Source organism: Cavia porcellus, unplaced genomic scaffold (assembly GCF_034190915.1).
Source record: "Cavia porcellus strain 051 isolate PalLab524CR breed Dunkin Hartley unplaced genomic scaffold, mCavPor4.1 scaffold_30, whole genome shotgun sequence".
Classification (NCBI taxonomy): Eukaryota; Metazoa; Chordata; class Mammalia; order Rodentia; family Caviidae; genus Cavia; species Cavia porcellus.
Window position 1 is genome coordinate 19,972,449 of NW_026947513.1, and position 24,971 is coordinate 19,997,419.

Genomic DNA, 24,971 nt, shown 5'->3' on the forward strand with positions numbered 1-24,971 from the left:
AATAATGATGAAACCCTTTTTCCTGATTCCACTGAGCAAAACAGATTAACAACACCTCCCATTTGATAATGCAAAAGACGTATCAGTAATGTTAAACATGTCACAGGGCTGGGAAGTTGCTCAGTAGATATATGCTTGACTGGTAAACCATGAGGCCCTAGGCTAGAGATATCCAACACTGCAAAAATTAAACAAGTTGAGCATAGCTACAGTAGGAGAATTGAAAGTTTCAGCCTAGTTTGGGTAATTTAGGAATTCTCTACCTTAAAAAAAAAAAAAGTCCCGAGGATATAGCTCAGGGTGAGGGATCCTGTGGTAGCTCAGTACCACAAAAACAAAAATACTGAGCATGGCTGCACATGCCTGTAATCCACTACTTTAGAGGTTGAGGAGGATTAACATGAGTTCGAAGCCAGCCTGGGATACATAGTTCAAGACCAGTCTGGAATACATACATAGCGAAACTTTGCCTCAAGAAAACAAAACACAAACGAACAAAATTCAGGTAAGCAACAACAGTGCCTGGTATTTAACAGTGCTCAATAATGAATGCATAAATGAATGATTAAATCTGTCCTCTAACAAGAAATATAATTATACCACAAGTATAAATGTTTAGGTATCTCAGCTAGAATGTTTGCTCCTAGTAAATCAACAAATTGATAGAAATGAGGAATCTTTAATTACGTTCTTTTTTTTTTTTTTTTTTTTTTTTTTTTTTTTTTTTTTCTTGAGACAGGATCTCACTGAGGTTTTTCGTTTGTTTGTTTTCTTTCTTTTTGGTTTCTTGAGACAGGGTCTCACTATGTAGTCCAGGCTGGCCTCAAATTTGTGGTGATCCTCCTGTCTCAGCCTGCTGAATGCTGGGATTATAGGCGTGTACTACCATACCCAGCTGGGATTTGTTTCTATTATAAAAGAAACAGGATCAGGGACTTGGCTCAGTGGCATAAGTGCCTACCTGGCAAGCGCACGGTCGTGAGTTCGATCTCCAGCACAAAAAAATTACAAAAAGGATACTGCAATTTTACAGATTTGAAGACTGAAAATTGTTGAAATATAAAACAATTTGCTTTATTTTTTGCATATGTAGAACCATATACTTTCTTGTATGTAACCCAAAAGGAGGCTTCAACTGTCCTTCCTCTGAAGCAATACTAAGATTTTTATTACTTTTATGGCATTTAAGTCTCTCCATTTGTTCTATCACTTTATTTATTAGTATTATTATTAATTGTCTTTTTGAGACAGGGTCTTGCTATGCAGTTCAGGCTGGCCTTGAGCTCACTTTGTACCCAGGCTGGTCTCTAACTCTCAATGATCTTCCTGCTTCAGACTCCAGAGTGTTGGGATTACAGGAGTGTGCCACCATGCCTGGCTTGTTCTATCACTTTAATATAGGGTAAATTCCATGAAGGCAGTCATTGATTATATTTTTTTTTGTAGAGTAGAAATCCAACAAATATTTCTGTAATTGACTCAGATTTGATGTTAACTGTAATACTACTCTGCAGTCATTACAACTAGAAATTTACTGGTAGTTCAGTCTTTAGAAGCAAAGAAAAATTTAAAAAAATTAAAGCACTCTAAACGACATAAACCCAAGAATAAAGCATGTAAAATTTGATCTCAAAGCATAAAGTGCAATTACAACATTAGGTAAGTAAATCCCATGTAAACCCTTACCAAATTTCTGAGCTAAGAAAATTGGGAAGGCAGAAAAATCTCACCTGATCCTCTTTTGCTCTGTCAGGTCACCCTCACTAACCAACATCGCCGATAATAAGCGAAGAGTTGAATTGGCAGATTTAGACTGGTTGTTTTTCATACCCAACAGCCACCTTACCAGAAGTTTAATTGCCTGTACCTATAAAATATTAACATGCTAAAAAAAGAAGGCAATTTAAAATTCCAAGGGGAAGATTAATTTATATGAATGAGATTAATAAGCTTTACTTATAAGTACTTTATAATAAAAGTTTATTGGATAATATTAATTCTGTGTTTAATTCATACCAAGAATTTTCCTCAGAGATGTACATGTATTCAATTATATAATCTCCTCCAAAACAAATCCTTGAGAGAAGAGGTATTCTGTATTTTTAGTTCCAACAGATAAGCAAACCAAGTTACGTGACTCAAGGACTCAAGGTCTGGTTCCATGACTCAGGTGGGCTCCCTTTTTTTTTAAAAGATAGGATCTTGCTCTGCAGTGCAGGCTGGCCTTGAACTCACTATGTAGTTCAGGCTGGCCCTGAACTTGGGGTGATACTTCTGGTTCAGCCTCTTTGAGGGCCGGGATTATAGGTGTGTACCACTGCTTCCAGCCAGAACTCAGGTCTTTATTATTGAAACACTTGCCTAAGATTTTTACATTGTGTTAAAATATACAGTTTAAAAGCAACTGTTTAGAAGAATGACCATTAGAGCCTAGAAAGGCTCTGAGGAGGCAATGGAGAAGGATGTTTAACCAGTACATGAATGCACTTGAAGAACTCCGGGCCAGGGGTTTAGCTCAGCGGCACAGTCCCTGCCTGGCAAGGTTGAGGTTGTAAGTCCGATACTTGGTACCAAAAAATCCTCCAAAACAAAAAAACAAATTCATGAATGCAGTTGACAGGTGTAACATCTAACATTCTATACATAGTAGGATCACTATGGTTGACGATAACTAAATGAGTGTTTCAAAATACCCAGTAGAGAATATTTTGAATATTCATAACACAAGGAAATAAGTGTTTGTTTGAATGGACCTGCTAATTACTCTGATCTGCTTATTATATATTATATGCACATACTGAAATGTAACACTGTGTTCTATAAATATGTACAATTAGTAAGTCATTTCAAAATGAAAGTAACTGTTGAACCTATGCTGATTAAAAACAACTATTTAGGTAGATGTTTGTATTTTTGTAATTCTGAAAAACTGAAGACACCATAAAGTCTGGTTCTGTCTCATTTAATACTCTGCAAAAAATTGGATTTCCTACAATTATTTGATAGGACCTGCTCAAAAGACTTAACAACGCACTATGTGACAAAGTTAGCCAAAGAATCTAAGTAGTATCTACTGAAAATATGGAAAAAAAGAATTGTAGAATACATAAATGACTATGAATTGAAATAGATTATCAAAGGTAATATAATTGCATTTTAAATTTTAAGCTCACCATTTTAAAAATTAGCTGTATTGAAGCTTAATTTACATCTATCAAAAGTTTGACAATTACTTATCTCTGCCAAGAGAATTATCGTTGGCATATAGACTGTAAAGGTGAGGCTAACGATTAAGACATCTGTGAGAACCAGCATTCTGCAATCTTGTACACAAGCCATCCTGAGATTGTTTCAGCAGGCTGAGGACTGATGGGTGATCAGGAACAATGAACAAGTATAATTTCTTTGAGAAATAACATCTATTTACTGTGGATTTTAAAATTAAAGCACCTCATTGAAAAATGCTTATTATTTTGTGGTACTGGTACTGACCCTAGTACTTTGCAGATGCTAGGCAGGTACTTTAGTACTATTGTATCTCTAGTGCCCTGTAAAAATTTTATTTAGAGGTAGGCTTTACTAAGTTGATCAGGCTGGCCCAGAATTTATGATGCTCCTGCCTCAGCTTCCCAAATAGCTGGGACTATACAGGTGTGTGCCAACACCCCTAATTTGCTCATTAACTATCAAATTAAAAAAGGAAGAGGGGGAAGATGAGAAGAATACCTATAAACCTTGTTTTCAACATAAACATAGTTAAGACTCACATAAACTTACCTTTGCTAGTACTTCAGGGGAAACTTCTTCATCTGGAGACCACAATTTCCCATTCTTTTCACCTGTTGACTATAGACAATTGAACAAACTTAGCTTTTATAAAGAGAAGTTTTAAACTTTTTTCATGGAACTTTTCATGCTGAGTAATCCAAGTTCTGGCAAACCTATAGAGAAGTCACACCACAGAGCTTGGGAAAGAAAAAACTAAAATGCTATTTTCCAATTTCAGAACATAATATAAATCTATATACTCAAGACATTGTCACTGGTATAGAAGGACAAAAAGAGAGAATCCAGGAATAAACTGTTTTTGACAAAAGTGCAGAACCATTCTTTGGTGAAAAATTAGTCTCTTCAATAAATGGTGCAGGAAAAAGCTAATATCCACAGGCTGAAGAATGGAAGCTGGGCTGTTATACAAAGTACAAAAATAAACTCAGATTTGGCTGAAGACCTTAATTTAAGAGCTAACATTATAAAATTAAAACTATAAGAAAGGTAATAGGGATGACTCTCATGAGCTTGGATTTGGTAAATACTTGACAAGGATTTAATATCAAAATATATAGTCTTATAGTTCAACAATGACAGAGACAATCTGAAGAAAAGCAGTGAAGATTTGAATACATAGTTCTCCAAAGATACCAAGAAAGGCAAAAAGTTCATGAAACAGATCCCCAGTATCTGTAATGGCTGAAACATTGTGTGAACTCGAGAAGTTTAGAAGTTTAAGTGACTCAACAGTGGGCCACGGTCCTTACTTTTTGTAACATCCTCAGCCTGTGCAAGAGAAGGGCACACAATATGAATGCTACACACAGGCGCGCGTGCACGCGTGTAGGAGGAAGCATGCTTGCAATATAAATGGCTGGCTGCTTCTTTGAAGTATTGCCCCTGTGCCATGCCACTCTGCCTTGGAACCAGCTGATTACAGACTGAAAGCTCCACAAACTAAGCCAAATAAACCTTTCTTTCCTTAATTCTGAGTGTTAGGTGTTTTGTCTCAGCAAGGAGAGAAAAGTAACTGAGACAGAATTTGGTTACAAAGGAATAGGGTCATTGCTGTGACTGTACCTGACCATGTCGTTCAATGGCTTTTGGGAATGGCTTGTGGAAAGGGTCTGAAAAAGCTCAGAGATGTTCCATGAAATAGTAGTGTTGGAACATCTTAGGCTGCACTGTATGGGAGATTCTGGTCAGAGTTCAGAAAATCGGAAGGCTGATTCAAATTCTGCTACTAAAGACCAGGCTCAGGAGGTTTCTGCTGGGAAGAAGCACTGTACTGGCTGTGGACTCCAGATGAGGTGTGTTATGGCTTGGCAGAAATTTTGTCTGCATTTTGCTCATGTCCAGAGACTTTGGCTGTGACTTAGATTAAGGGCAGTGGACTATCTGGCAGAAGAAATTTCAAGGCAGTATAATGTTGAGGCAGTGGCATGGCTACTGTTGGGGGTTTTTAGCAGGATTTATGTTGCAAATTTAGAGCCCGGGAAAAAAAGACTGAAAATGTGAATTTGGCAGAAAGGAAGGTCAAGCAAAGCTGTGGACTACAAAGATATAGCTCAGGAGATCTCAACTGCTGAGAAGGAACAGAATATAAAAGACAAGAAGCAGTAAGTCTCTACTCTTTACAGCCTCAAACCTGCAAAAATGAAAGACTTTGCTATGAGGAGAAAGTCATAGGATACCATATTCCAGAATGGCAGCAGCATAAAGAATTTGCTCCTCAGAATTGAATTCAGAGTGCCCAGCAAACCAGGCACTTGATTCTACAGCCAAGAGAGAGGAAGGCCTGGCTACTGCTCCAGCTGGCAGCAGAACTTGGAATCTCTGTGTGGCACTGGGTTTTAGATGCATGTAGAATGCAAGAGTTGTGGGATCAGGAAGGCTTCTGTCCAGATTTTAGAGGACCTGTGCCTAGGAGAGAGCAATGTGTGAAGCTGTAAGGGTGAAGCCAGAAGTGCAGTGGAGATGCCAGAAATTTGGAGAAATCAGGAATGTGGATCATCTGAGGAAACTTGCAAGGAGAGAGCCGAGTGGCCCAAGAGAAAAGTCATAGCAGCTATAACTATCAAAAGTGCTCTACAGGCAGAGCCACTCAAGCTTTTTGAAGTTCACATGTGCCTCACATGACGCACATGGAACTACAGGACTTAATATTTACCCTGCTTGTGGACTTGTTTTGGTCTCATTCCTTTGAGTCCCTTTTTGTAAGTTTGGAAAGAAATGTTTGTCTTGTGCCACTGAATGCTGGAAGTATTTAACTTTTCATTTGTATAGGGGGTTGCAGCTAAGAGTTTTTTTTAAAATTTCAGGAGACTTTGGACTTGGGACTTTTCAGTAATGATGAAACTTTCAAGACTTTGGCAACTCTTAGAGATGGACTAAATGCCTTTTGCATAAAGAGATACGTATAAGTCTTTGGGTGCCAAGGGCAAAATGTTATGTTTCTAATGTAATATGATGATACACAATATACTGGTTCGTAAGGATTGCTACAGTTTTATAATATTGAAGTTGTTAAATGATAAGAATAAGCATGTCTGTATATCTGTAAACTAGTTTATAGAAATGTGTCTAGTTGTCAAGTTGACAAGGGTGGATTATGGTTGAAACATGTTCACTTGAGAAGTTTAGAATTTTTAACTGAGCAACTCAGCAAGGAGCCAGGGTCTTCACTTTGTAAATATGCTCATCCTGTAAAAGAGGAGAGCAGCCTGCTTTTAATATAAAGGAGAAAAAGAAGCTTGTGCTCCCCTTTTTTGCTCTTCGTTGCTTTTGCCGACTGCTGCTGCCCCTGTGCCATGTCACCCTCCTTGGAATCAGCTGATTAAGGACGGACACTTCCACAAACTGAGCTAAATAAACTTTTCCTTCCTTAATTTGGGTGTTGGGTATTTTGTTAGTAACTGATATCATTATCAAAAATATAATGAGATACTATCATAGTTAACCCCCTAGCATGGGTATTATTTTTTATGAAAAGTAAAACTGGAGCAGAGTATACAGCTTCTCTGAAACAGTCCAGATGCTGGAATATAGCATCTTGGGGAAGACAAGAAGGGAGGAAGTGGGTCCCCTGGACCCAGGAAGAACTTAAAGTGAGAACTGAAGCTCAAGGAGAGTAAAAAAGAAAAACTTAAAAGACAAGAAGATGGTAGCTGGCAGGCCATAGCATTCCTTACTCTAACAGAACAAAAAATTCTTGGCTACATACAACTTCGTAAAGGACCAAATATTGTGGGTCCTTACGGAATTTTTCAGCCAACTGTAGACACCTTAAAACTATCAAAAGAGCCCCTTCACCCGTCCACCTCCTCAGTATCTCTCTTTATCCTAGCCCCAACCTTGGCCCTCACATTAGCCCTCTCAATATGAATCTCAATCCCCATACCATACCTCCTAATTAACATAAACCTTGAAGTATAATTTAGCAATATCAAGCCTTGCTGTACGTGCTATTTTATGATCAGGATGAGCATCCAACTCCAATTACGCATTAATTGGAGCCCTACGAGCAGTAGCTCAAACTATCTCATATGAGGTTATCCTAGCAATTATTCTCCTATCAGTATTATTATTAAATGCATCATTCTCTCTAACCTAATAGAGACTCAAAAAAACACTTGAGTATTTCTCTCCACATGACCTCTAGCAATAATATGATTTGTTTCAACCTTAGCAGAAACAAACGGAGGACCATTTGACTTAACAGAAGGAGAATCAGAACTAGTTTCAGGATTCAACGTAGAGTACACCACTGGCCCCTTCACCTTATTTTTCATAGCTGAGTATATAAATATCATTATAATAAATGCCCTCACAACCCTTATCTTCTTCAACACTATACCAACAACAAACTCCCCTGAAATTTATACAGCAAACTTTGTACTAAAAACTCTCAGCCTTTCAATTCTAGTCCTGTGAGTTTGAGCTTCTTATCCTCAATTTCGATATGATCAACTCATGCATTTATTATGAAAAAACTTTCTGCTTTTAACACTAGCACTATGCATATGACACATCTCTTTGCTGATCCTATCATCAGGCATCCCTCCCCAAACGACCTGAAATATGTCTGATAAAAGAATTACTTTGATAGAGTAAAACATAGGGGTTTAAATTCCCTTATTTCTAGAATAGCAGGACTTGGACCTACTCTAAAGAACTCAAATTTCTCCGTGCTACCATTACACTACATTCTAACAGTAACGTCAGCTAAATAAGCTATCGGGCCTAGACCCCAAAAATGTTGGTTTATATCCTTCTCATACTAATTAATTTATCAACCCCTGTTATCTATACTACCCTTATCATAGGCACCTTAATCACCCTACTTAGCTCACACTGATTGCTCATATGAATCAGTCTAGAAATAAGCACGCTAGCCATAATCCCAAATATGACAGCCAAACCAACCCCTCGGTCTGCAGAGGCTGCAACCAAGTATCTCCTTACCCAGGCATCAGCATCAATACTTCTATTATTCTCAATTATCCTAATCATGATATACTCAAGACAATGGACTATTATTCATTATCAAAATCAAGTAACCTCACTTATACTAACTCTTTCTCTAGTAATAAAACTAGGCTTACCACCCTTCCATTTCTGAGTACCTGAGGTCTCTCAAGACATCCCCTTACTATCAGGACTTATCTTACCAACTTGACAAAATATTGCCCCTCTCGCCATCCTTTTTCAATCCTTCCCCTTAATCAACCAACCCTTAATTCTAACTTCAGCTGTCACATCTATCTTATTAGGAGGATGATTAAACCAAACAGTTATGAAAAATTATAGCATAGTCATCAACTGCCCACATAGGATGAGTAAAGTTATTCTAATTTATAATCCATCATACTACTAACTACATCATCTACATTTTCCTTACAGCCTCCATATTCTCTATATTTCTCATATACAACAATATAACCACATCTACCCTAAGCCACACTTGAAACACCTCCCCAACTTTAACTACCATCATAATAATTACTCTTTTATCACTAGGTGATCTACCTCCTTTAACCAGATTTGCCCCAAAATGATTAATTATCCAAGAAATAGTAAAAAACAGTAACACTATCTTACCCACCATAATAGCTACTCAATCTCTACTTCTACATATGACTAGTCTACTTCACATCCCTAACTCTATTCAAAAAGCAACATAAAAGTCAAATGACATTTTCAACCTACAAAGAACAGTGCACTGTTGGAATCTGGGGACACACAGTTGCAGTGACTGTGGTGTCAGGCAAGCCCCAAAGCCTCTGCGGTGGTGGAGAGGAGCAGTCGACACAGGGGACTGCACTGGCTGGTGGTGAGTGCAGAGGGTTCAGTTGTGCGGGAGACCGTGACTGGTTGGGAGCCATTTTGGAGCTGGGAAGGATAAACCTGGAACCAGAACTATAGCCGGCTCCCTCCAGCAGCTCCTAGCTGGGGCATTCCAACAGCCATCACCAAGGTTCCCCACAGAGGTAACCAGGTAACCAGCTCAGACTGGAGGTGGTGCCCCTGCACATGCTCTTAAGAGCTATGGCGGGGGCTCCCTGATGTTAACCAGCTTGGTAGAGAGGCAGCAGCCAGCTCCTCCACCTACCACACCATTATTGTAGATCTTATCAGTTAGGAGGGCAGCGGGCCAGCCTTGCCCCTGTGTTTACTTCAACAGCCACTGGCGAGCCAAAGCAGGCTAGGAAAAGTAGCAGATAGTCTTGTACCAGTGCACCCAAATGGTCACATCAGGTACTGGTAGCCAGCACTAACTGGAAGAATCAAACAGTCCTGCTTCAGAGAAATTGTAGCCAGTACAGGAAGTGCCTGGGACCCACTATCCACTTGTCCAAAAGAACCCAAGAATATGTCAAGATGAAGAAGCAAAAGGCAGACTCTGGCCTCCAACTCAAGCAGATCTGGTCCAGGAGATGTAAACATGGAAGAGATAAGGAGTCACACACCTCAAGTTTCTGAAGTGATGGCAACTGAAGTAAAGAGACAACTTCATGAGGCTATAAAAGAAATTAGAACAGAAATACTACCTCAGGTAAAAGAAATGAAAAACATAATAAAAGAATTGCTAAGCACCTCTAAAGACAACATAGATGGAAGAATAGAGGAGCATAAGAAAATGAGGGAAACCCTGAGTGAAGAATATAAAAAGACTTAAGAGTACATGAAACAGATTCAGGGATTTCAAGGAAATTAAAAATTCCATCGAAAGCTGGCAAAACCACCTGAAAGAAACTAAACTTTCAAACCTTGAAGATAGGTTTTGCCATCGCAAAAGGAAAGATCTCCTAAAAATAACAAGGAGCCAGGAAGTAACAATTCAATTGCTGCAAGATAACCAAAAGGAACATAACTTAAGAATGATAAATGTGAGTGAAAAAGCAGGGTCAACACAAACATAAAAAATTTAAAGAAATAATTTCAGAAAACTTCCCAAGCATAGGAAAAGGAAATGATACTCAGATAATAAGGCATACAGAACTCGAGCTAGCCATAACCAAAATAAATCTACACCTAGACATATAGATCCCAAAAATTTAACACAAGAACAGAATGTTAAAAGCTGTTAGAGAAAAGAAACATCTCACCTATAAAGGAAAACCCATCAGAATCAAGACAAGACTTCTTGACATAAACCATCAAATCAAAAAGAGCTTGGGAGAAAAAAAAAAAAGAGCTTGGAGTAAAGTATTAAAGTCCTGAAAGAAAACAACTTCTAACCCAGACTGATGTACCCTGAAAAACCATCTTTGAAAATTAATGGAGAAACAAGATTCTTCCATGACCAAGAACTGAAGGAATTCATGACCACCAAACCAACCCTACAAAAATATTGACGGACATTCTAGAGAGAGAAAAAAAGACCATGGTCCCAGGAACAGCGGCAGAGGGGAGACACAGAGTGGGGCAGACAATGGAAAAGAGGGGAAGAGTAGGCAGCCAATGGCAGCAAAATAGCATGGCAGAGATGAGGCATGCCTGTTGGTCATAATCACTAATATAGATGGCCTCCATGTGGCAATAAAAAGAAACACAGGCAGAGTGGATCAGAAGACAGGGTCCATGGGGAACAATGCTCTATGTGACAGGGAACCAGAAAGATCAGCTGCAGAGTGGACAACAAAGTCATGGCACTTTTATACAATGGAAAGCTATTCAGCTATAAAGAAAGATAACCTTGGGGGTCTTGTAGATAAATAGATACAACTTGAAATCATGCTCGTGGGTGAAATGGTTCAGAGTCACATGGGTGAATATTGTGTTGTCTCTCTAGTATAAAAACTAAAAGAATTAGTGAGAACTAAAATGCATAATACATCCTGTGAAAGTGAAAGAAGAGGAAGTGTCTAAAAAGGGAAGGCAGTGGCCATTGTTAATCTATTAACTTGATTTGAAACCCACACTGTTTTCATTGTTCTGTTTAGTTTGGTTTTGTTGTTTCAGTTTGTCTAATTTTATTATATTTGATGGCAAGATAGCTGTTTCAACAATAACAAAATATATTATGGTAGCAATTTCTGATTACTAGCTTGCTTTGAAACCCTGTATTGCTTTCACTGTTTTATTTTGACTGATTTTATTCTATTTTATTTTGTTTCATTGTATCATGTCTGATGGTAGAGGCAATCACTTTGAAGATAACAAGATACATAAAGGTACCCACTGTGTTTTACTATTATCTTGTTTGAAGTCCTGTACTATTTCCAGTGTTTTGCTCTTATTCTGTACTATTTTGTTTGATTTTATTATGCCTGATGGTATGGGCAATTCTTTTGAAGATAACAAAAGGCATTATGGTGGCCATTATTGATTCTCTTGTATCTTAAGTCATGTACCATGCTCATTGCGTTGTTTTAATTGACTCTATTGTTTTATTTCACCTGTTTTAATTCTCTTCAAAATAAAAAAATTAGAAAAAGGTAAAACTATCGGTGTTGGCAAAGATGTGGAGAAACTTGAACTGTCATATATTGCTAGTAAAAATATACAATGGAAAAAGACAATATAAAATGGTACAAGGGACTGGGGATATAGCTCAGCAGCACAAGCACCTGCATGGAAAGCACTGAGGTCCTGAGTTCAATTCCTGATACAAAAAAAAGAGAAAGGAAAAAAAAAGTACAGTTATGTGTCAATCCTTCCATGATAAATGTCATGACTATCATGGCAAAAATATAAAAAAAATTATGAAAAAAATTAGTGCCATTACTTTGAGAACAGTCTGGTGGTTCCTCAAAATGCTCAACAAAAAATACCATGTGATCTGGGAATTTTACTTAGATACATATTCAAAGACTAGAAGATAGGTACTCAAATGTTCAGTATCAGTGTTATTCACAATAGCCATACATAGGTACAACAAACCACATGTCCAAAGACAAAATACTGGATATACATGAAAGGTGTCTTCATTCAGCCACAAAAAAGAATGAATCTGATATATACAACATGGATAAACCTTGAAAGGATAAGGGAAGTAAGATACAAAGGGAAAACACTGTATGAGAAAAGATACCTACAATAGGCAAATTCATAGGCTAAAAAGTCAGAACAGAGGTTCTCAGGGAATGGGAATTGCTACTTAATGTGTGCAGAGTTTCTATTTGTAATGATGAAATAGATCTGGAAATGGATGGTGCTGCTGATCAGACAACACCAACCATTCCAGGAAATGCACACTTATAATGGCTATCTTTGTATTATATATATTTTACCACAACTAGAAAAACAACTTAATCTTAGAATAGTATCTGTCAGACAAGGTTATGTCAGGTAAGATTATGAACTTCATTTTTTTTTTGGAGAAAGGGCCTCATTCTTTAGTTCAGGTTGGCCTTGACCTCACTATGTGTCTTAGGCTGGCCTCGAACTCATTGGGGTTTTTCCTACCTCAGCCTCCTGAGTGCTGGAATAACAGGTGTGTGCCAGCATTCCAGCTGTATTCCTAATGTCCTATAGGAAAAGTGGGATAACTATGCTTGACAACAATTAAACTGAATATTTGGTTGAGACAGGATCTCACTATGTAGTACAGGATGACCTCAAACTTGTGATCTTTTGCCTCAGTTTCCTGAATGCTGAGGTTGCACACATGCGCCACTTTCCTTAGATAATTTGCGTATTTTAAAATAGCTAGTAGAAAGGATTTTGAATGTCCTCAGCACAAAAAAATGGTATGAGTCTCTGGTCACAGATATGCCAATTAAAATGGTCTGATCATTACACATTATACACATATACTGAAATGTCATACTGTGACATGTACAATAACTTTGTGAATACAAGATTATCCACAATAAAATCATCATCTAAGAAGCATCTAATCTCTAGTTTTAAATTTCATATTTGTTGCCAGCCACATCTAACAAGAGTACAAACACATGGATGTACAGAGTAGGAAATGAACTGAGCATCCTCTATCCCACTTTGTCTACTACAATCCAAAACAGAGGAGGCTACAGGTACAGAAGATGCACTATCAAGTGCTTTTCTTTTTTAATTTCCTAATATTGAGGGCTCAAGACTACTGGACCATGTGGAAAGAATCAGAGAAGTTTTGGGTAACTTGGATTTCTGGAAAATTTACACTGAAAGTCATCCATACCAGTCAGTAAGAATTGACTCTTTCCTGAATTACTTTTTTAACTTAGAAACATTTGGTAAAGTGGTTGTTCTTAATGTTTCTGAAACATTGGGGAATCCTTTTCAATCTTATTCCTGGGTTCTAACTCACAGAAGATGAAACACAACAACCACATTCAGATAAACTTCAATGTCTGAAACAAAGTAAGAGTACACAGATCTAGTGCCAGATGTATAAGGTATTTCAATAAATTAAATTGAGAAGAGTGGGGCTATATGGATACAGCTTAGTGGTCAAACATATGCTTAGTGTACCTAAAGTTTACTCTCCAGCAAAGAAAATGAGAGGAAAAAAAGGTAGAATTATATCCACACAGAAAAAAATAAACCTGCTTCAGAGACAGAGATGTAAATAGTCTTAATCTCAAGAGTTTGAATTTAATTGAGAAACTTACCCTGTCATTCATTAGTAGATCTTTCACAATAAAATTTGCTACTACAGATTTCATTGGGGAAGCAAACTGATCTGGTGCTAACATAGAAATGTGGCCCAATGAAACTAATGGAGTTATAAGTTGTTCTGGTACATCAGCATTCAGACTCCTACTGAGTGGCTATAAAAATAAAACAGAAAACATTACTAGTTTCTTTTACATGTCATGGAAGCAGATTTTCCTAAGCTCTCCCAAATTTAGCTTATCCAAATATCTGTTTTAATGATATGATCACAATTAACTTCAACTTATGTTAGGTATTTACTTGGTTCTTAGTTTGCCTAATGTAATTTAGGATTGAAACAACATAGAAAATAGGTAAAGACATTAACCTGAAGTAAAAAGTATAAAACAAGACTATTTCTGCTTCAACAAATTTGCAACAACCCTAAATTAGGTTTGCTATGTTGGTGAATTTCTTACCCCAGGGGGACATTTTTAAATGACCTCGAATCATAAATAAATAAATAAATAAATAAATAAAGTTCATAGGGTTCTGTTCTTATTACTTCCAATTTATGGTACCAGGAGTATTTTCTGGTAGCAAAGTCAGAACAAGAATCATATATGATGAAAGAGAAACCTGATTAATTGTCAGATAGTTGTTTAGTACCTAAATAGGATGGTTCAAAGTCATCTCAAAACTGAGGATAAATGGATCACTGAGCCAACATGGCTCAGGTGAAGGGAAATGTTCTCATATACAAAAATTTTTCAGTATGCAGTTTTTAGAACATATAATTGGAAATAACAGCTGAACATACAGTGCTGAATAAACAGAATTCCTATTCCCAGAGAATTTATATTCTAGGGTAGGATTCCATATACTAAACAGCAAATCTAGCTTCATTTTTATAAAAAAAAAAAAATCATAGTTTAAGAAATGAAGACCAACATAAACATATCCTATTATATATACCTCAAAAATCTGTGCAAGCTGGACTTCTTTATTTGTGAATATGGCATGTATACAATGCACGGCCTGTTTTGCTTGGTGTGGAGTACCCCTCTTTGCTTTTTGATGTAAAATGGGAATTAAGGTCCTGCAAAAAATAATATCACAGTTTTTTGGGTTTTTTTTTTTTTTTAGTTCAAAAAGCCACAAACCATTTTTTGGTTGTCTCTCACTTCTCCTATTTGGACGTAAACTGGTAGAAGTCTCTTCTAAAATTATCTTTTTCTGATCTCAAGTACAAAGAAATAAATACAGTGTTTCAAGACAAAGGCTACCAAAGACAATTTGTATTTTAAAGATGTCCCAGGATTATGAAGAAGTAACAGCAACTCACTTCTAATTTATAATCTAAAACCTATTCTGTGATATATATTTTTAAACCTATCTAACCCAAGTTCCCTTTTAGAAATCCCTTCAGTTATTTTAAAGAAGCCAGAGAAAAACAGTGAAAAGCCAGATTACAGTAAACAGCTGAAATAATACATGTGAAAGTTAACTATGTACAGTCACAGATACATATACACTATTGGTGAAATGGTACTAAACTTATCTAGTAATTACTGAGTATACTCACCATTTGTGATGTTTTTACATGGATTAATTCAACTAATGCTCACTATACTCAAAAGAGGACAATCACTGTAGCCATTATATAGGTGAGAAAATTAATGGATAAGGATAGTTATTTAGACATCCTAAGGCATAGTGGCAAACCTGTGGCATATGTGTCGTAGGCTATTATCATTGAAAGCTCTTAATTTGCCGTCCCTGATCCAAGGTGATAGAATGAAACTGGAATTTGAAAACAAGCATTTGTTTTGTTTCTTTGCCTTCTCTCCTTACCCCTGCTTATTTTGGAGAGGTGGGTGGTATTGGATTCTGAACCCAGGGTCTTCATACAGGAGTATGTTCCAGGTCCTTTTTAATTGTATTCTGAGATGGGACTGCTAAAGTGTCTTGTACTTGTGATCCTCCAATCTTAGCCTCCCAGATTGCTAAGATTACATGTATACATCACATGTGCCAAGTATTCACTTCAAAACCAATGCACTTAAGGCTAAACTTAAAAGGTCTTTCTATAGGACAAAATGTAAATACACATTAAGGTCTTAAAGCATCAAATGGTGAGGATATGGGAAAACATTAGGTGGAATGTAGAAAATAGCACGCTTATATAAAATCTATAAAAAAAGGCAAAGAAGTAAACATTCATTAGAAATATACATATCAAAATATTAATAGTAACCTATTTTTCTAGGTTTAGCTTTTTACAATGAGTAAAGTACAATGAGTATAAATATTTTTATAATCAGGAGAAAACTTATAAGGCAAAATAAGAAAAGGAAAAACATTTGTCATCATTTAATGCAATTACAAAAGACTCTATTTTATAGATTATAAAGTTAATAGTAACATGTGCAGCAATGACTTCCCAAGGGTCTCCCTGTGATAACAGAAGGCTAGACTTCAATAGTCATATCCACGGCACTGGGCCATGCAGCTTAACCGAACACTGGAACATACACCAGTCATCTATGACTGCTTTGGTATTTATGAATATATCTCAAAATGCTTTCCAGAGGGTTTGAATTTATTTGGGATTTTCATGCCCAGATAACTTTCCCTGTTGGAGCACAATTTTCTTTCAAAAACTCGTAAGTGTAACACAGCTTATAAAATAACACTATCAAAAACAACACTAAGAAGATACAATTCTGATTAAATTTGCTAAATTAATAATTTTCAGTAAAACTGAAAAACACAAAAATAAACTTTAACTTTTATCATTGTTCTTTTATAGTAGTACAACCTAGTGGTGCCATCAACATAGTTACTGAGGTGGTCTTCTGTGTTATGCTTTTCTGCATTTCAGTGATTGAATCCTCTTCCCCCCATTTTTCTTTCTTTGTTTTTTTGGCTACGCCTTTCACGCTGGCCTTGAACTCACTATGTGCTAACCTTGAATCTGTGGTGATCCTCCTGCTTCAGCCTTTGGAGTGCTGGGATTCCATTTGTGGTCACCACACCCAGTTTCCCACTACATTTTTGTTTTGTTTCGTTTGTTTTGTTGAGACAGGGTCTCACTATGTAGCCCAGGCTGGCTGAACTCACAAAGAGCCTACTGCCTTAGCCTCCCAAGTGTTGGTATCACAGGTGTGTGCCATCACGCCCCGTCACATTACTCGTAACAAAAGGCTTGGGGATGGGGATGCAGCTCAGTGTGGCACAAGTGCCTGTCTGGCAAGCACAAGATCCTTAGTTTGATTCCTAGTAATAAAACAAAACCAAGCCAAAGGGCTTTACTTTTTGTGTCCAAATTTAACTCTTCTATAGATACTCGTTTTTATGGTTTCTTTTTATCATCTCTAGACTATAGGAACAACTGAACAATTTTTTTTTTATTTGCCACTGAAACACTGAGAATTAAGAGGATCTAAAATAAACAGTAAATTACTTCACAAATTAGCTCATGAGTTTAATAAAAGTGTCTTATTATTATGTGAAGAAAAATTATTTTTTTAGATATACCATAAAATACTTGACTATCCCCTGTACACCTGTGTACCTCCTCCAAAAGATGTCTCCCACATATTTAAAATCCAAACTCTCAGCAAAAGTATGATCCTAAAGGAAATCTCTTCAAGATGATAAAGTTGAAATACCAAAATGCAATTCTGTCTTATGAGAAGGAAAATGAGCTATAGCGAAAGATCAAGGTAACACAGGTACCAGTGCCAACAAATAAGAAACTAATAAATATTGCATAAAGTACATACACTATTTCCCTCATTCTTTGGTGCGATAGGAAGGTGTCAGTTATTAAGTTTATGATCCACTTATAAAAACATGACCATACACAGATTAGAAAGATACATTAATCACAAATTAAAGTAGTACTAAATTATTTAAATAGCTTAATTAATTAAAAAGTTTGTTCCTCTGCCTAAATTTTAGTGGTGGTCAGGTAAGACAAGGACTAGACAATAAGAGGACACAAAAGTTTTTCTTTTTTTTTTAAATGAAAGTCTTTGCTTTTTCCTGTCCTACCACATGAAAGGGAAACAATGATTCTACGAGTGTCAACACTTAAGAAACTTTTGTATTTAGGACGCAAAAATATACTCACGATCGTATCTGAGGAAGGTCTGTTTCTATTTTATGGCCTGTATTTCTAAAAATCTGTATTGCAGCTTCTGCTACCTTGTCATCTTCCATTCTTAGGCACTGTAACAAGGACTCATACGTCTCTGCAGAGTGGAACGAGGTAGGATGTGTGAAAGACAGAACCTGGAGGAATAGATACAGCTTTGAGTATAGACAATGATTCTAATCTATTAACGACTTACTGGTGCGATTACTAACAGGATGACAAAAATTGCATGTATTTTTTCATTGATTTTTATAGCAGGAAATATAAAAATGACATTTTCATTAAACACATTCAATACAAGAATCAATTGGCTGAAACTACGCCTGCCTGCCTGACATTTGAGTTAAACTTTTAAAAAAAATACTTTTAAGTGGTTAAAAAACAGGGCATTATTTTCTATAATAAATAGAACTTAAAGTTCTGGAACATGTCAGACACACATAATAAAGATTGTATCTCCTATCCTCTCTTGCAGTTAGTTGTGGCTAATGAGACATTAACAGAAACCACTGTGGTAGCTTCCAGCTATTTCTTTATGACAATGGAGGTACGGCCTTTGCCCTATTTTATTCTTCATTGTTTCTTCATTGTTTATTCTGTTGATATGTAAAATGAATGGCTCTTTTTTAAAGGAGTGTAGTAGTCTAACATTGAATACTATTGTCAGCTTATTAATGGCTCAGTCTTTGTGTCATCTAAACAAAATTCTGAGCCAGCAAGTTGACCAACAAAAAAATAATCTTTAAGGGAATATATGAAGTGAAATTCATCATAAAAAGTTCACTCATCAGTGTGAAAACCATCATTATGGGAACAAAAAAATTTTTTTAGGACAGGGTCTTGCTGTGTAACTCCAGGTTAGCCTTGAATTCACTAAATAGCCTCCACTAATCTCGAACTTGCAGGAATCCTTTTGCCTCAGCCCCCTGAGTTCTGGGAGTACAGGCAGGTTTGTCCCACCATGCCTAATTTATCATTGTGAACTTCTAATAGTAACTCCAAGCATGTAATTATTCCCTTATTTGCCACATGCGCCCAGTTTAATCTTATGTAGCATGTCTACAAAGTTTTTCTTTCTTTCTTTTTTTACAAAGCTTATTTTTCATAAAATGAACATAAAGTGGAAATAATTCAGTGTACTATGAGAAATTAGAGCTAATACTAGAGAGGAATGAAAAGGAGGGAGTTGAGCAGGAAGTATTCATTAACTTATTCAATAAACATTTATCAAATGAGTCAAAAGCACCAAGATTATCTCAGTGGATTTTGCAGTGGTAACATTTAATTAGAAGTTTTAATTAGAGAAACATGGAGAATTAAATTTGAGAAACAGAGTGAAAAAACAACCTGTTAAAATCTATGTTCCTGAAAGGTGATATTGCTTTTAAAAATACTTAAAATCTTATTCATGAAACATCATACTAATTGGTCCCAAGGAAATGGTACCCAAGGAGATCTCAGTATAGCCGCATTACTCTTTGCTACCTATTTTGCCTTTCCCCCCTTAGTTGGCAGTACAGTGGTTTCAATGTTTCTTTAGCTTCAACTGCTTCCACTTACCACGAGTAAAAGTCTATCAAGTGCTGTGACTGTTCTAATGGCAGGTTCAAATTGCCTCGAGTCCCTTTCTGCCCAATGGCACTCTATAATCTGAAACTTTTTTCTCCCATTACTCCACAAAGCAATCCTTCTTCAATTATATAATGTCCACAGTCTTGAATCATTTGAATTAAATTTTTTTTGTCTTTTTTGTTTTTACTGGTAGCCCTGTTGAATTAATTTTTCAATTTGCTGAACACTTTGGAATCTTTTATGACTAATAATTGTTGAGAATTCCCTAATAAGACAGACATGTCTTATAATAATTCCAGGGGGCAGTCAACTGACTCAGACCCAAGTTCTATGAAAGGTAAGAAAAGATTATTTAGCACTGTCACATGCATAGCAGGCAAGCAAATGCTAAAAGAAACAGGGAAACCCCAAAACATTTTATCACTACTTTTATAAAAGCTGATCTCTACCATAAAATTTTAATCTTCTGACTAGTGTCCAATGAAATAAGCCTCAGTCTTGCATATTCTGAAGACAATGCAAATTACGACACCATGAAACCATGAAACCAAATGGTTTCAAAACTGTTTCAAAAGTACCTTAAGAAGTTCAAGTCCTGAACGAATAGCTGTATCTGGACTTACACCCTCCTCTTCATCATCTGCTGTCCCCTCTATTGATTTATTCATCAGTTTTACTAGTGCACTTTAAAAAAAAAAAGAAAACATAGATTAATAAATTACAAGATCAGTAACTATCCTAATTGCATTGTGCTGGAATACATATCAAATTTAAAAAGATTGGGTTCATAAAAGTTTCTCAGGTAGGGGAGGAGTTAAACTTTATCTTCTGTTTGACAAGTAGGCTTATTTTTTATTCTCCTGAAAAAACATACTGCTATAATAATTACAACTCTACTGAAAATAAAACTAAAAGTGACACAGATAACTATAAGCAATTTAGTACTGAATTCATTTACTTATATAAAGAGACTGTAATTGTAAGAAAAACAACAAAAAGCATTGGTAAGTGACCAGTGATCATTCACTAAAACAAAATACAAATAATAACAAACACTGCTGGATGTAATGATACATGCTGTAATCCCGGCACTTGGGAGGCTGAGGCAGGAGGACTGATGGGAGTGTGAGGCCAGTCTTGTATACACAGCAAGAGTTGGTCTAAAAAAAACCCCCATCTCCTCAAAACAAAACAAAATAGCAATAACAACAAAGAAAGTAATTATCATCAACAATAATATTAATCTACTTGTAATTCATGCACTAAATGAGTAATTCTATCCCTAGAAATTAAAAGTAAAGAAGCAATTGATCAGCATCATGCCATACTGATGAACATATTCATTAGGGAAAAACTATTGTCCAAAATGATGAATTGTTTTCAAACATATCTTCCACCACAAATAAAACAATATTTGGTGAATGAAAGTCAAGACTATGTAGCCAGGAATGGTGGTGCACACTTACAATCATAAACTTTGAAAGGTGAAGGCATAAGGCAGGATAATCTTAAATTTAAGCCTAGCATCTAGGCAGCTTAATGACTCTGCCTCAAAAAAAGGTAAAAAGGCTGGGTATGTAGCTCTGCATGAAGGCCTTGAGTTCAATCTCCAGTGCTGCCAAAATAAACCAAAAAACTATGCAGAGGTCTGGGCTCAATCCCAGTACTGCAAAGACACAAATGTGATTTTTGGTTTGTAGACTATTTTGTCATTAGTAAATTGGAGAAAGTTTTACTTTATTAGAAACATAACACATGTCAGTAAAATTACTATTTTGGATTGGCAGAGGACAAGAGTCCTGCCGTGTTGAAGAGGTTGGCCTTGAACTCATGAGCTTTAACTCAGCCTCCTAAGGAGCTAGGAACACAGGTGAATGCTATTATATCAGACAATAAAAATTTTTCAAAAGTAGAAAATACGAGTGTAGATTTGAAATTTATGCCAGATTTAGCATTTGAACTTCTCCTTTTTTTTGGTACCAAGAATCAAACTCACGACCTCACACTTGCCAGGCAGGTACTTGTGCCAATGAGCTAAATCCCCAACCCTCCCCCCTCCCCTTTCTGGTTCCAGGGATTGAATTCATCACCTCACACTTACCAGGGAGGCACTTTGCCACTGAGCTAAATCCCTGGCTCTGAACTTCTTTAATCCACAAAAAAACTTCTAAACCCATCAATCTCTTCAGTTGATAAATCATATTGGAAAGCATATTTAATATACATATGTATGTGTATAAAAAATTAGCTTGAAATATATCAAACCCCTTACCTGTTAAGCAGTCACTCCTAACTTATCCTTATTCCCTCTGGCCTGAGGCATTTACTAATCTATTTTTTGCCTCTATACATTTGTCTGTTCTGAACATTTCATATGGATATAATCACAGTGTTTGGTCTTCTGTACTGACCCTTCACTTAGCAGGAAGTTCTTCCTCATCATTCACCCAAGTTGCATTTAACTCCCCATTCCAAATAATATTCTACTATTTAAATATGGGATTTATTATCAATCAATCAATCAATCAGTTGATAGACATTTGTTTTGTCATTATGATTAAGCATAATAATTAAGTATAAATATTTATGTGCAATTTTGTATAGACATAGCTTTCAAGAATTGCTGCAGTAGGTGATAGTGCCTGCCTGTAATCCCAGTACTCAAGGGTTTGCCATGAGTTTGAGGCCAGTCTAGACTATACAAGGTCAGACTATTCAAGGTCAGCCTGGACTATACAGTAAGGCCCTAACGCAAACAAAAACAAAACAAAATACCACCATTTTACATTTACACCAACAATAGGTCACTCCTGTCTCAACAAAAATTTCTTATCTGCCTTTTGTGTATAGCCACCACGCACAAAACAAAAATGAAAACCACTGATCTGGTTTTGTTACTGTAGTTTTTCTTTTTCCATACTTTGTGCCTTGCATCTTTTACATAATAATTTCAAGATTTACCGATACTGCTTTTGAAATTTATTCACATAGTATAATCAGCAGTTTGCTACTTTCGCTTGCTAGGAATTATCTAATTCCCAACTGATAGACTTTTGGATATTTCTAGTTCACAGATACAGTATAGTGATACCACGGTGGTTGAACTTGATTCATCCCAAATTTAAGTTCAAACATTGAAAAATTTAAGAAATTAAACACATTTTTCCCCAAAAGAAATACTGGAAAACCACATAATTGGTTCTGAGGCCCTACAACTATACTTATTAATTCATTTTTCTGGGACTTTAACAAATTTCACAATGATTTTTCTCTTTAACTTTATTATGGTTCTCATAGCTTAAAGTGAAAAAAACAAAACAAAACAAAACAAAAAAAACCCACAGTGACAAATGCTTTAGCATACTAACGCAAACACCATCTGTTGTCTGTGAGACGGACTATCACCCCTTTGGGTCTGTGGTGAGATGTGATGCCCAACTTATTCCTGGCCAATACAGGTTCTTTCAACGTTGGGATTTTTGGTTCAACTACTGAGCAAAGTTACAACTTTTTAAATTTTTTTTAAACTTTGCTGTTCCAAGTAGTGAAAAGTTTGAGTATAGAGCTATTTGAAAACTGAGTATCACTGTATTATGAAGAAAGCAATAAAAAGCAATTAAATACAAGTCTTTATGTGAACAATTTTTCATTCATTTTAGGCAAATATATATGGTTGAGATTCTTGAGTTGGACTGGTGACATTATACAAAGTATGATAAAATATGGTGAATATTTAATCTTCTTTTTTGAGATAGGGCCTCACTATGCAGTTCAGACTAGATTTCAACTCACTTTGTAGCCCAGAATAGCCTCGAACTCACAGCAATCCCCCTGGTTCAACCTGCTGAATGCTGGGATTATAGGCATGCGCCACTTTGGACAGCTGTTTCAACTTCTTAAAAAAAATTATTACTATAAAAGACACTATGGAATTAATTAACTTCAAATAGTCCCCTTTGCTTAAAACACTCTTATTCTACCATACTTGTTTGCTGAAGCAATTCTGAAAGCCTTTTTATTAGTTTAGTTGCACTTAGTATGGCTGCCTTGATGTCCTAAACTGATTCAAAACATTTCCTTTCATGGTCTTTTTTGATTTTGGGTATAGGCCATAAGTCATAGGATGCCAAATCTGGTCAGTCAGGTAGATGAGGTGACATGGTAAAATAGTGATAAGCTTATCTTCCTGTTGGGTGGCCTTTAGAAGCAGCATTCACAAAAAAGGACTTCTAGAACTGTTTTAGAAAGTGGCATGAATGATGGGGTATGTGTGTTAAAAGTGAGTATATTTTGAGGAGGATAAATGGCAATGTGTGTTTTACTGTAATTTAAAAAATCTAAACATTCATTTATGTATATTTAATATTACAAGAAAACTACTTTCCATCTGTCTTGGTTACTTTTCTCCCATTGCTGGGACAAAATACTCAATAACCAAAATTAAGGAAGGAAAGGTTTACCCAGCTCACAGCTTGTCGGCATTTCACTTCACATACTCACTGGCTCTAAGGCAGGCAGGGTGGCATGGCATACGATTAAACAGTTCATGGCAGCAGAAAACAGCAAAAGCAACAAGAGCAAAAAGGGGAGAGCAAGGCTTTTCCCCTGCCTTATATTGTATGTAGGCTCTCTGCGCCAGGATGGGTGTAGCGCTGACACCCATAATCCTAGCAATGGACCATGAATCAATTACAAACTCTAGAAGCCTGCCTCCATGACTGCATGAGGCTTTAAGGGGAACATTCAGACTCAAACCATAACACCATCTTACCAATACCTTGGTATGGTCAGAATCATTAATTTTAGGCATACTTCAAGTGCATATTTCTCATCTTAACTTGAATTTGCATTTTCACTATACAGCCCAGTCTAACCTATTTTCAGTGCATGAACTTTCCAGCTTACCTTATGGCTTCTGAATCGATGTGCACAGGTGCAATCCTTTCCAACAGAAATTTGACCATCTCTAGAAAAGGATTTGTTGGCTGCTTAGGGTTAGCAAGTTTTCGAGCTATTTCTCTCTACAGAAAGAAAAGAGTTTTACCGTAAGTATGATTTGCTTTCATGTTTGCAAGATAAAAATGATTGTACACATAAATTTAGACTTGATTAAAATTTAAGTAATTGACACAAAATATGGATAGTAGAGAACAGAAAGGGATGTGGTTTCTCTGTGATTTCTGCAGTTTGCTTCATACTTCTCCAATCAATTATTTAGTATTACAATCTTTATAAATGCTTTACTTTTGAATACCATAGAATAATAGTTTGTACCATTTGTATGTTTTTTTTTCAAATTTATAACTTGATTGAATACTGTATTTTATTTCAGTTGATTACTCTCTTTAAAAAAGGGAGATACACTCAGCGAGGCACTGTGGTACACATCAGTAGTCCTAGCTCTTTGGGAAGCTAAGGTAGCTTT

At 36.4% G+C, this 24,971-nt stretch overlaps 1 protein-coding gene across 4 annotated transcripts in view; it reads right to left on the reverse strand.

Moving 5' to 3' along the window:
* Positions 1-24,971, reverse strand: part of Pds5a (PDS5 cohesin associated factor A) — a 139,570-nt gene that overhangs the window by 32,977 nt on the left and 81,622 nt on the right. For 3 of the 4 annotated variants that reach the window (XM_063240487.1, XM_063240489.1, XM_063240488.1), the window contains exons 17-23: positions 24,452-24,567; positions 20,125-20,230; positions 17,951-18,111; positions 14,788-14,911; positions 13,830-13,988; positions 3,778-3,846; positions 1,731-1,867 (exon numbers count right to left, since the gene is read on the reverse strand). In XM_063240487.1, coding sequence (XP_063096557.1) covers positions 1,731-1,867; positions 3,778-3,846; positions 13,830-13,988; positions 14,788-14,911; positions 17,951-18,111; positions 20,125-20,230; positions 24,452-24,567 — 872 coding nt within the window. The remainder of the gene's footprint in view (positions 1-1,730; positions 1,868-3,777; positions 3,847-13,829; positions 13,989-14,787; positions 14,912-17,950; positions 18,112-20,124; positions 20,231-24,451; positions 24,568-24,971) is intronic. The other variant, XM_063240490.1, reaches the window with a different exon arrangement.